General features: G+C 35.6%; 1 protein-coding gene and 1 long non-coding RNA gene across 3 annotated transcripts in view; one reads left to right on the top strand and one right to left on the bottom strand.

The window, feature by feature from the left end:
• The window catches only part of LOC106682366 (uncharacterized), a 72472-nt gene that overhangs the window by 38286 nt on the left and 22164 nt on the right, over positions 1-12022 (top strand). Inside the window, exon 3 of the long non-coding RNA XR_010844768.1 lies at positions 2640-2772. This is a non-coding gene — a long non-coding RNA (uncharacterized lncRNA). The remainder of the gene's footprint in view (positions 1-2639; positions 2773-12022) is intronic.
• LOC106682365 (proton-coupled amino acid transporter-like protein CG1139) overlaps positions 1-12022 on the bottom strand; it is a 56974-nt gene that overhangs the window by 30881 nt on the left and 14071 nt on the right. For both annotated transcript variants that reach the window (XM_067052229.1, XM_067052230.1), the window contains exons 3-5: positions 9237-9358; positions 2391-2475; positions 679-951 (exon numbers count right to left, since the gene is read on the bottom strand). In XM_067052229.1, the coding sequence (XP_066908330.1) occupies positions 679-951; positions 2391-2475; positions 9237-9358 (480 nt within the window). The remainder of the gene's footprint in view (positions 1-678; positions 952-2390; positions 2476-9236; positions 9359-12022) is intronic.

Raw genomic sequence — 12022 nt, 5'->3', positions numbered from 1 at the left:
TTCATCGTCATGATTCATAATTTCTCAATATTTATAGCCTTGTAAATAGTTAGGGGTGTCTTTTGCACGAGTCTATACCTCCTCTCCAATAATCAATTGTTTAACAAAACAAACAAGAAGAAATCAACTCAAATTAAATAAAAAAGTGAATAAAATTTAATACACAAATGTTATAAGGAACCGACCAAAATTTTTGTAAATTTGATTTTAAGTATATCTTTTTCAAGTATTTTAATTTCAGCTTAGCGTTCCTCTATATCACTGTTTCATGTAGATATGAGTCTTGGGTTTGTTGTAAAATAAAAAAAAAAAAAAATCGTTGATATATTTTGTAAAACATAATAAAAAAAGTCCTATTTGGTTCCTTACCTTATCACATGTGCTAGTTCTATTTACGATGCCAAATCATATTATTTTTGTATAGGTAAATGTTTAATTTTAACTAAATACAATAATTAATATTAACTTTCAATTGTCTTTATTTGATCTATATTCATTCTCATATCTAGCTATAGCGAAGCATTGGTGAGTCTGGTAGTGCTTTATAAAAATTAAAACGAATTTTTGAAAATTTATTTATCCAGTTAGAAAAAAGTATGTTTTATTTATAAAATATTAAATGATTAATGTATTAATAAATATAAATCATAAAAACTTTCTAAAATTGTAAATACAAACCAGAGCTACTGGACTCAAAGAAAATGTTGCAGTGCCTAATATTCCAGGCCAGGTAAGGGGAGTACCAAACAGGTTTCTGCCTTCTATACCAGGAAGATCTATGAAGACGTAGTACATGATTATGCCTATTCCCGTGAACATAATTATATTAGCGAGTGTCGAAACTGGTGCAAGGACTTTCAAATCTCGCAGGCAGTTAAGTAACATCTCGAATGGCATAATTATCAACATCCATAGTCTTTCGTCGAGGTGGAAAACGTATTCATCAAAAATCTGTTTAAAACATAAAATATTGCAATTACTCAATGTAAATTTTCAAGTGGCTTTAATATATTAAATATCAATATATGTAATTAATGTAAAGAAATTTCGACGTAGGCCATCTAAACATGGTGCAATCTGATTGAAATTTAATTGGTTTATAATTGAAATTACAAATCGGTTACCAAAGTGCTAGTAATTCCGATTTTCACTGAAATGGTACCCAAGACTGATGGATCTCCATTTTCATCATTTCGCTCACTCAGAAGATACTGATAGCGATTCCAGTGATGAATAGGTGTGATCATAAGTAATGACATGTGGTTTTACTTTATTTGTTCTATCATTATTTTATATATTCTGTTAATTATTGTTGTTTATTTGTTCTATCATTATTTTATATACTCTGTTAATTATTGTTGTTTATTTGTATCTTTACAAATTCATTGTTTTATTTTATTTTATGAGGTTTTGTAATTTCATCTCTTTTATGTATTTTCATTTTTACTCTAAGGCCTAATTTTGATGCCTATGTATTATTCTAAAGGGATTAATCTCAGAATAAATAAAGATTACTATTATTATTATATTATTAAGGAAAGATTTTGTTACCTGGATTTTATATTGATTGACAGGTGAAGGTTCTAATTGGGTTAAGATTATTTCGGAGATGAATTTTGTTATGGTTTAGTACTGTATAGAGGTATTACAAAAATCAAAAATTTTTAAAAATTTAAGGATTGTTCAGAAGGTTTAGAAGCAGAAGAGTTACATGAGGTGTTGTTACATATTGTCACAATATAATTGATAAACGTTAAGCAATAAAATTAATAATTTATGTTATCACAATATTTATTTGGCTAAATAAAAATTTAAATTTGCCCAATAAAAAGGCCAGTATCAAAATTTTTATATTCTTCCTTTTTATTTTTATTTATTTTTTTTTTAAGGACAGATTGGTGGAGACCAATTTACGATTTTGTGAGCAAAACAACAATTTTTGGAAAAAAATGAATGTATATAAAACAAAATCTACTTTAAAAAAGAAGTAATATTGTTTTAAAAACGATTTTCTAGTACATATTTCAATATAGTTTTTTCACTATTCCTATATTCCTACATATGCTTAATACTTTCTCACCATTTTCAGTTTGAGCCACTATTTTAATATTGCTTAATTATATATTATTTAGAATTATATTGTTTGTGATATTTACTAAACTTATGATTTTAGCAGAATATCCAAAAATCCTGTTTTTACTATTCTATAACGGACAAGAATTTAGATGTATTTCATGTATAAAATGATTTCTTTTTTACCAAAAAGACGTCATTAACATAAAATACTTTTTGTTGGCGATATTCAGGAGTATAACTTTAATGGGTATGTTGACAATACATATGTTGTATGTTCATTTAATTGTTAATTTGTTGATTTAATTTAAATTTACTTGTTTGACGTTTACTCCCATAAAAACAGCGTATACAATACAAGTTCCAAGGTGGTATGCACTCAGGTAGATATCAATGATGAACCTGAAATAAAAATAAATATATTGGATCTGTTATTAAGTTAGCTTCAGCAAAAAATGATGCTAAACATATTGGTAACAAATATCTAAACTAATGATGTATTGACACATTAAAATAAATTTGACTTTATTTATTTATTTTCTAAATTTCTTTTTCTCCATTGACAGGATGAATTTGAATCCGTATGGTGTTACTACTATGTTATTCTTGCGACAATGATTTGATCTAGTATTAGAATAAGATTGGAACTGTGCTGAGGAGCTTCCAAGCTTTGACTTACACATGTGAAATGAACACTAAGTAAGTACTGTAATGTAAAATTCAGTATGATTATTTGAATTGCTATTTATTTTCTGAAAGTATTTGCCTGAAATATTAGAAGTTTAATAAACATGATTGATCATCAAATGTAATCTGATATTTGAACTTTGTTACTCCGAGTCTTTTTTTTGTCGGGCCAAAAGCTTAGTTCTGTTTTAGTAATAACGTGAATTAGTCTTTAGTTTAATATTTTTCTCTTTTCTCTATATATTGACCACATGTCATCGTCCAGAACTCGTTGTTGACCACATAAATTTTACAAAGTTTGTGAAAGTGTTAAATTCCAGTATAAGTTTCTATCACTGTAAAAATGTTAGAATTTCAAGGAATGTCATTCTTGATGAGGGAAAGAGTAAATAGGCAGTAAATAACTGTTAACTAAAAGAAACTTGTAATAGGAAAAACTCTGGTAAGATTGGCACACATGGAATACAGTAAAGGAAGGTTATCCAACAAGAAGGCGCTGTCACAGTTGCACGGAAGTTGCTGAGGTTGCTCCAACACACCCTCCCAAGCTCAAGACTCCAATTGATGTGTGTTTCTTGACAAAAGATCCAGTAGGAAGGCTCTTCATGAATACATCAGCAAACAGATGACTAGTGGGCACATGCTGCTGCTCAAACTCATTGTTCATCCACTTCTCACGTACAAAGTGAAATCGCACTTCAATGTGTTTTGTGCGGCGATGAAATTCTGGATTCTGTATCATCCGTATGGTACTTTGGTTGTCAACCAACAACTGTGGAATGCCATGTAGAGTTTTCAACTCAGTCGCTGAAGCCATACCATCTCCTTGGTACCCTCACACGCTGCAATATACTCTGTTTCTGTAGTGCTTAAAGCAGTAACTGGCTGTTTACGACTCAACCAACTTATAGCACCCGTTCCACACGTCATCAAAACTCTAGTTCTTGATCGTCGAGACAAGTGGTCATTTGCAAAGTCTGAGTCCGAATAACAGTCCAACTTTAGTTTAGTATCTGATTTATAAAACAGCCCATACTTCCTGGTGCCATTCAGATACTTGAAGATTCTCTTGACAGCTTGCCAATCAGATTTCTTTGGACAGTCTAGAACCTCCGAAACTGTGCTTACTGCATATGACAATTCTGGGCGAGTAGTCATGGCCAAGTAGAGCAGGCTATCAACAGGCTGGCGATATGGAACACTCTTCTCCAAAGGTGAATCCACAACTTCTTCAGCACGCTTCTCAGAGGGTATAGAAACTGGGTTTGAATCAATCATATTGAATCTTGAAAGGATATTCTTTGTGTACGCTTCCTGATGCACAAAAATGCCATCCTTCTTTCTCCTAATCTGCATCCCCAGGAAGCTATCCAAAGACCCAGTGGTGATCCGGAATTCTTTAGTCAAGTCTGAGAGAAATTGGTCAATTGCCTTTCGATCTCCAACTATAATTCCATCATCAACATAGATGACAACCATGACCCTACGTCATTTCCACACTCCTTGACAAAAAGACAAGGGTCAGCGTTGCTAGCCCTAAAACCACCCGATTCTGTAAACTATACAAAGCGGTGATTCCAGCATCTTGGCGACTGTTTCAACCCATATAAGTCCAAAAGTGTCCAATATTTTCATCTCAGAATCTGATCCAGTTTCTTCATGGTGTCCAGCTTGGGTTCCTTCTTCTCCCTTCAAAAGCTCTGATCCAGACAATTTTACCAAATGCAGAATCGGAGACTCTCTATCAAAAATGACGTCTCGAGCGAAAACAATGGAATCTTTGGCAATATTCCATAGACGAAAGCAATTATGATGTTCAGTGTAACCAACAAAAAGGTAAGGTTCACTCTTTTTGTCCATCTTTCGACGTCTGCATTCCGCAACATGGGCCAAAAATTTTAAAATTGTCAATTTTGGGTGGTGCACACTGTGTCCACAGCTCAAACAAAGATTTTTCTTGATCAGTTGGTCCAGTTCTGTTGAGAACAAACACAGCTGTGTTGACAGCTTCAGCCCACAACTTTACAGGCAAATTCTTGGAATGTATCATCGAACGTGCAGTTTCAACAAGATATTCTCACGCTAAGATGCGCCATTTTGCTGAGGTGAGTAAGGAATAGTTTGTCTATGTGATATTCCATTCTCCTCCAGTAGTTTTTGAACACTGGTGTGTCCAGCTGCTTTGGATTCATTAATAAACACTGACAAGCAGTTTGTAACATCTGATTTATTCTTTAATAAGAAAACTCTTCTAAACTTGGAATAATCATCCTTCAGGCAGAGGAAATACTTAGAACCTCCAATAGAATCCTCTTGGAAAGGACCACAAACATCAGCGTGAATCCATCCAGCACAGCTCGTTGGTTGATCTTTCCTATCATGAAATGGATCTTGGTGTTGTTTACCATAAACACAGCCCTCGCACAAATGCTCATCATCAGCCAAACACACTCCAATTTTCTTAATGATTGTTCTCACATGACGTTTATTCTGATGGCAGAGACGCTCATGCCACAACTGTAGTAAATCAACAGGTAGGGTCAGCATCACCTCAGCAGCATGAATGTGGAATTGCACATCAAGGACATACAAGCCATTAGAAGATTTCTGCCCAGTCAATCGTACAGAACCTTTCTTAGAAAGTGAACAACCAAGTTTATTGGCAAAGAATTTGTAACCTCTATCCAGAGCTCGACTGACAGAAAAAGAAATAGCGGCTCACATCTGGTACAAACCAAACATCCTTCAGATGATTTAATTCCCATTATTCACCAATTCTCATTTCAACCAGAATATCACCATGTCCATATGCCTTAGTCAGATCATGATTACCTACATGAATGAACGTAGGCGACTGAAATTGTTTGTAGGAAACAAAATAGTCCTTGGAGCTAGTCATATGTTGAGTCGCAACAATATCAGCAACCCACTGATCACCACCCAAACCAAGCATATCATGGCAAACGAAGGCATGCCCTTGGGTACTCAAGGATTCTGTACCTCTATCCTCTGTCTCCCTCTTGATTTTAGTAGGACAATTCCTGGCTATATAATTTTCCCCTTTACATTTGTAACAAATTAAAACGGAACTTTTTGTCTTTGAAGCTGGTTGATTTTTCCACCAACAGCTACTTTTTCTTATAAGATTCTTTGGCCATAAGTGCGTGGTCAACATTACTATCTTTTCCAGGAAGCCTCATTTCGATTAACCTAAGCCTCTCAGTTAAACTATTTACAGTTCTATCCTGAATAGGAACTCTATCCCAAACACTTCTAAACTCAAAGTAAGAAGGGGGAAGAGTAGACATAATTCGACCCATCAAAATAGGTTCAGGGAGTTCAGACTGTGACAGTGTTTTTAATTCAACATTCAATTCATTGAATTCACGCTAAAGCCGCGCCGCATGGTTCACAACATTATCAGAACTCATCACTGCATGAGAGAAAAACGATTCTAGTAGTCTACCGACTCTTTGGCTAGAACTCTGCTCATAAGTAGACGCCAACTTATCCCACACACTCTTGGCAGAGACAGAAAGATGTGAGCTCTTCATTTACTGCATTCAAAGTGCTTATCAAAATTAACTGAGTAAGAGAGTCTTTAGTCTCAAAATTGTCCTTATTAGAACCATCAGCATTTAGAGCCAACTCACCTGCACAACATCCAGTACCTTATGATGTTTGAGAACCAGAGTGATCTGTCTTTTACATCTACTCCAATTGTTCTGACCTTCAAGTTTTTCTACTTGCGCTTTGAAATCCATCGGCCGCACTTCCATTGTTACGTTGGTATCATTCGATTTCAAACGAAACGAAAATCATGACCGATTACACACGATAACTCGACCACAAAAAACAATGTCACCCGATTTTACCTTCAAGTTAAAAAAAAACACTCAATCACTGTTTTTTAAACTCACAGTTTACGTAGCCTGGGCCCATAACCTGATGAGGGAAAGAGTAAATAGGCAGCAAATAACTGTTAACTAAACGAAACTTGTAACAGGAAAAACTCTGGTAAGATTGACACAGATGGAATACAGCAAATTGAAATACAGTAAAGGAAGGTTATCCAACATGCAGGCGCAGTCACAGTTGCACGGAAGTTGTTGAGGTTGCTCCAACAATTTTTACATATATCATTAAGTTGTGGAATGAACGTGAACCATGAGGTTCTCCTAATAAAACGAGCCAAACAAAAGAATGCTCTTACTCTTGTAGGACGAGAAAACATCATTCGACTAGGAAGGATTGAAGAATGACATATTAGATTGTTGACACCTTAGGTTTAAAGTATAATGCAGTTCTTTATCAATTTCGCGTAAAAAATTTAGAAACACGGTAGTTGTATATAATGTCTGCATTAAGTACTTGTATGTAATTGTCAATCCTTGAAGCTGGTGTCACTCTGGTCTATCACAGAATGTTGGGCCCAATCTATATCAGTGGTTTGATATGATCGTACTTTTTATTGCATTTCCAAATCATTTATATAATTTATTTTTTAACTAATAGGTAGTATGGTTATTGGTCAGTATTACTGCTTCCAATTAGGCAGTGTTGTAAATAAATGAGCAGGGTTAAAATCTGTTTTCAAAAAGTTCAGTTTTACTGTTATAAAATCTTAAGTTCTGTTGAATTAGAGTGCTACTAATGGATAGTTTCTCTACACGCCTGTAACACTCCAATTTAACTTAGATCAGATTTACTAAATGTATTATAATGTACAGTTATAAATAGCAATAAATAAATATTTAAAAAAAAAAAAAGTTCGGTTGATAACTAGTCCTTCTTTGACATCTTCAAAATACTTCCTTTCTGGTCATTTCTAACATATGGGGAGAGGGGAGGGCGTTATTTAGAGGTGACGAACCTATCCTTTCCATTCGTGGTCCCAAAAAGCCGGATTGGAACCGGCGCCGCCCGCAGTTCCCAGGCTGCTAAGACCTGCACATCAACCACCTGAGCTACGGACGGCCCCCTCTTCCACTCTTCTTCTTTCTTTCCAGTTTAGGATGTGTCTTCTGCGGAACGTTCTGCTCCGTGGTGGTTCTTGGTCTACTTCTAGGCCACGTTCCCTCTACCTTGGCCTCATAGGCCTTTTGGCAAAATGGTGGTTTGGCATTCTAAGCTGGCCAAACCACCTATAGTGTTGTGGTGGCAAGATTATTAACGTATTCAAAGGCAATAGTCGGCGTTAGCAAAGAAATTGTTTGAAATGTTGGTTTGCCACTGTCGAAATTATTATCAACATTATTTATAATAATGTTATAATAATTTTTTTATTTCTCTTGTATATTTCTTTCAAATCTATTTTTATTTAAAATTGATTTAATGCTTCATTATTTTACATTTGTTTTAGTGGCAAACCCTTTTGAAACCTCTCACCATATGATCAATTACTGACAATTAATTAATAATGAAGAACGTGTGCGTTTTTTTTTTCGTTATCTAAACAACTGTATGTTATGTTTATAATAACATTGTTGTTTAGATAATAAAGACCTAACGATTCATCTTATTATTATACAATAGGAACACGCAGTAAAGTGTGTTCTGTGTTGTGTTGTACATGGCGTTTACCCTGAGATTGATACTTATTGTACTATCCCGTATCCTTTTCTGTCTGGTTCTACCTTCCACCTTTCTCGGATTCCGCATTTCCAATGCTTGGATTTATGCTTTATGTTTTGTTGTTGTTGGCCAGAACTAGAGAAACATGTGGGCAGTGGTACATATGTGGATTTTATCGTCCTTTTTATTATATCGTCCTATTTTATCCTCTAGGCATCGTTTTTTTTTTTTTATAGGGAGGCCAATAAAACATCCAAGAATAGCCAATAGAACTCCCAAAAAAGAAAAAAAATTATTCCTCAAACACATTTATAAGTCAGAAATCTACTCGTTTATCTTTTTTCCCAGCAACAATACGATATTGTTTCATAAGGATCGTTTTTAGAATTCGCGGCGAGGACTCATCAGAACTCCCGAGAAACTAAAAAAAAATTTCGCCTCATACATATTTCTAAATCTCTTTTCTTTTTAGTAAGATTTTATGTAGGGCCAAAATTATTCGTCCAGCAGCATTAATAATTTTCTGGATTTCTGAGTTATTATAGCCTGATTGTTTTGACCTGTTCATGTCTGACCCCATTTATACTAAGTACATCATTACCCTCTTGGGTTTTTAGCCAATTTGCATTACTTTTCATGCTAACAGACATCAATTCCTGTTAGAGAATATTTAGGTTGCACCATAGGTCTCTCTCGTTATTTGCTTACACTGCCATACCATCGGCAAATCAAAACTGAGTTAGAGTTTCTCAGATTCAAATTTTGAGTCTTTCCATTACTTTTTTCAACAGGATATCGAGACCTATCACAAGCAAATAACCATTAACAAACTATTCTGAAAGAGCGTGTAGGACCAAAATACCTGTAAAAGATAATAGTACTTCTAACTGAAGCTAACTTACAAGGAAACTGGCGCCAAAGGCCGGAAAAACATAGGACCGCCTTCGAGGGAGAATTTCATTGCCTGTCCGTACGTGACTATTGGAACTTTCATCATTTTAGCTCTGTCATTTTGAATTGTTACCTAAAATTTAATATTTCAAATTATATATAATATGATATGATATGATGTGATATGACATGTTACTCGATCAGCTGATATGGCTCCCGTCAGTAATAGCTGAATATAACTCCTCCCCTGCCCGTTTAGGAACGTTCCTCGTAAACTTAAAAAAAAAAATAATATAAATAAGACTAACCTAAACCTAAACTTAAACTAAACTAAAACTATTATTTCTAGATTTGACTAAAGTAAACAACTCTTACAAACAACAATATAAAACTAATAATAATAAAATAAAAACACATCTCCTTACCATTTCTAACTTTCCAAAGTGACATAACAGTGATAAAAAAAACTAAACAAAACACAGTAATATTTATACAGAATAAAAAAGAATTTTATACAATGTATTACACCAGAGATTCCTCCGCTTCCTTCGGTTCTGTCAAGCAATCAATGATGACGATATTTTCTCTAATTACTTACCGCTCCACAAATTTGTTTCTCCTTGATGGCTGGTTCCGATCAGATAGTGATAATGGTAATCTAGCTATATTCATAACGTTCCATCATTGTTAAACCAGAGGTCCTAGTCTTCCAAATTATTTGCTGTCTTTTATGATTTATTATTTCCTATAGCTCCTCCATCTCCGGTGATCTTCCCTCATTTCCCTCCTCATCCGCAGGTGACTCTTCTCTGGTGTCTTGTCCCGGCGTTTCTCGTTGTCCATCCACCCCTGTCCACTCGTGCAGAAACTGTCTCGTTTTTCTTGAAGGGCCCGCCCCTTTCTATCGTATTTATCATTATTGCCCTCGAGAGCCAGCCGACCACCATATTCTCTTTTCCTGGTTTGTAAATAATGTCCATATACTGGCTCAGAAGTTCCTTCCAACGTGTGATCCTCGCGGATGACTCCTTTAACTCCCGGCCGACTGCAACAGGTAATGATCCGTAAGCCACCACTTTATCAGGATCGGGTTTAGGTCTCTCTTTGCAAATTGTGTGCCCCGAACAATTTATTTCTTCTTGACCTCGTGTAGATTTTCTCCAGGAAAGTTTCAAACCAAGCTCTCTTATCCGATTTAACACGCATTTCATGTGCTGCACATGTTTGGTCGCTGTTTTGCTGAAAACCAATAAGTTGTCCATGTATATTTGAAACAAAGACGAAGTCACCTCAAGAACTCTTCGGTAAGTCTATGGAACGTGATAGACTCGTTTTTAGCCAAACGGCATCTATGTGAACTCATAGTGGCCCCTTTCAAAAGTAAACGCGGTTTTGTGTTGGTCTCTGTTTTGGTGATATCCCGCCTTAAGGTACAAAGTGCTGAAGATTGTTGCCCCACCCAGCCTATCGAGAATATCTTCGAACTTTGGTATGGGGTATTTTTCTTCGAAAGTGTTCTAGTTAACCTTTCTATAATCCACCACCACTTAGTATTTTTCATATATTCCAATTATCAATCCATCAATCCAATTATTCTTATTCTTGCGCCTACCATGCGGTCGCCTCTCAACCGGTACGCATATTAAATCTCTTCTCAGGTCCTTCCTTCATCCCTGGTCTACCTGCACAGGTTCTTTCTGCTCTTCGGTCTTAGTCCCGGGTCTCTTCCTTCAACCTCTGAGTAGGTCCGGAGACCTCCAACGATTCTGAAAAGTTTCCGACCGCAACGTGAAGATGCCAGCACTCGTAAATAAAATCAAGTGAATTTCGTTGTTCATCTATTGATAGTTACCCACCAAAGCTTAAGAAATTTTGGACGCACAGTGTTTATGTAATAGTCGTTTGAGTGAGTTTATGTGTGTTTTTGTGAAAATGGATAAAATCGAGTCTCGAGCTGTCATTAAATATTTGTTTTTTGAAAGGCAATACAAATTTACTCCAAAAATCAAAGATTTGAAGTAGATTTAGAGTTGGATTCTGTTTATGAAGACTCTGTACCATCATTTACAGCGAAATTTTTGTGCAGCTGAGTTTAACGTTTGGGACGTTCAAAAACTGCAACAACCGATGAAGACATCACCAATGGTGCTAGACAACCGCCGAATTAAAGTGAAAAAGATAGCAGAGGTTATGAACATGTCAAAAGAACGTGTTTGTTACTGTTGTGTGTTGTTTAAATCAACATTTAGAAATGAGAAAGCTGTCCGCACGTTGGGTGCCGCGTTTCCACACGTTAGACCAAAAATGTGTTCGAATGATCGCAGTTTAGGCACAATAAATCCGACTGTAGATGAAACTTGGATACATCATTGTACACCCGAATCAAAAATACAGTCTAATTAGTGGACATCAAAGGGTGAACCGGCTCAAAAAAAAGCAAAAACTGTTTTCTCGGCTGGGAAATTAATGGCGACTGTTTTTGGGATGGCCATGAAGTTATTTTAATCAACTATCTTCAAAAAGGAAAAAACATTACAAAAGCGTACTACGCATCATCACTTGACAAGCTGAAGGCAGAACCTTCGGAAAACGGCCACATTTGCGGAAAAAGAAAATCCTGTTTCACCAAGACAGATATTTATGTAAAATGAAGAGGCATTCACGGGTTACAGAGATGGTAGAAGTGTGTAGAGTTACATTAGACTATATTTGTTAGGTCGGACACTTTTCAGACACTCTTTTTTCAAATTTTAGAAATAACATTCAGACTATGCACTCGTTCCCGGGTTCTTCGACA

The sequence above is a fragment of the Halyomorpha halys genome, unplaced genomic scaffold, assembly GCF_000696795.3.
Source record: "Halyomorpha halys isolate HHAL.00 unplaced genomic scaffold, Hhal_1.1 Scaffold409.1, whole genome shotgun sequence".
NCBI classification, from domain to species: Eukaryota; Metazoa; Arthropoda; class Insecta; order Hemiptera; family Pentatomidae; genus Halyomorpha; species Halyomorpha halys.
Note: the sequence above shows the minus strand (reverse complement) of the source record. Positions and strands in the feature narration are given on the sequence as shown.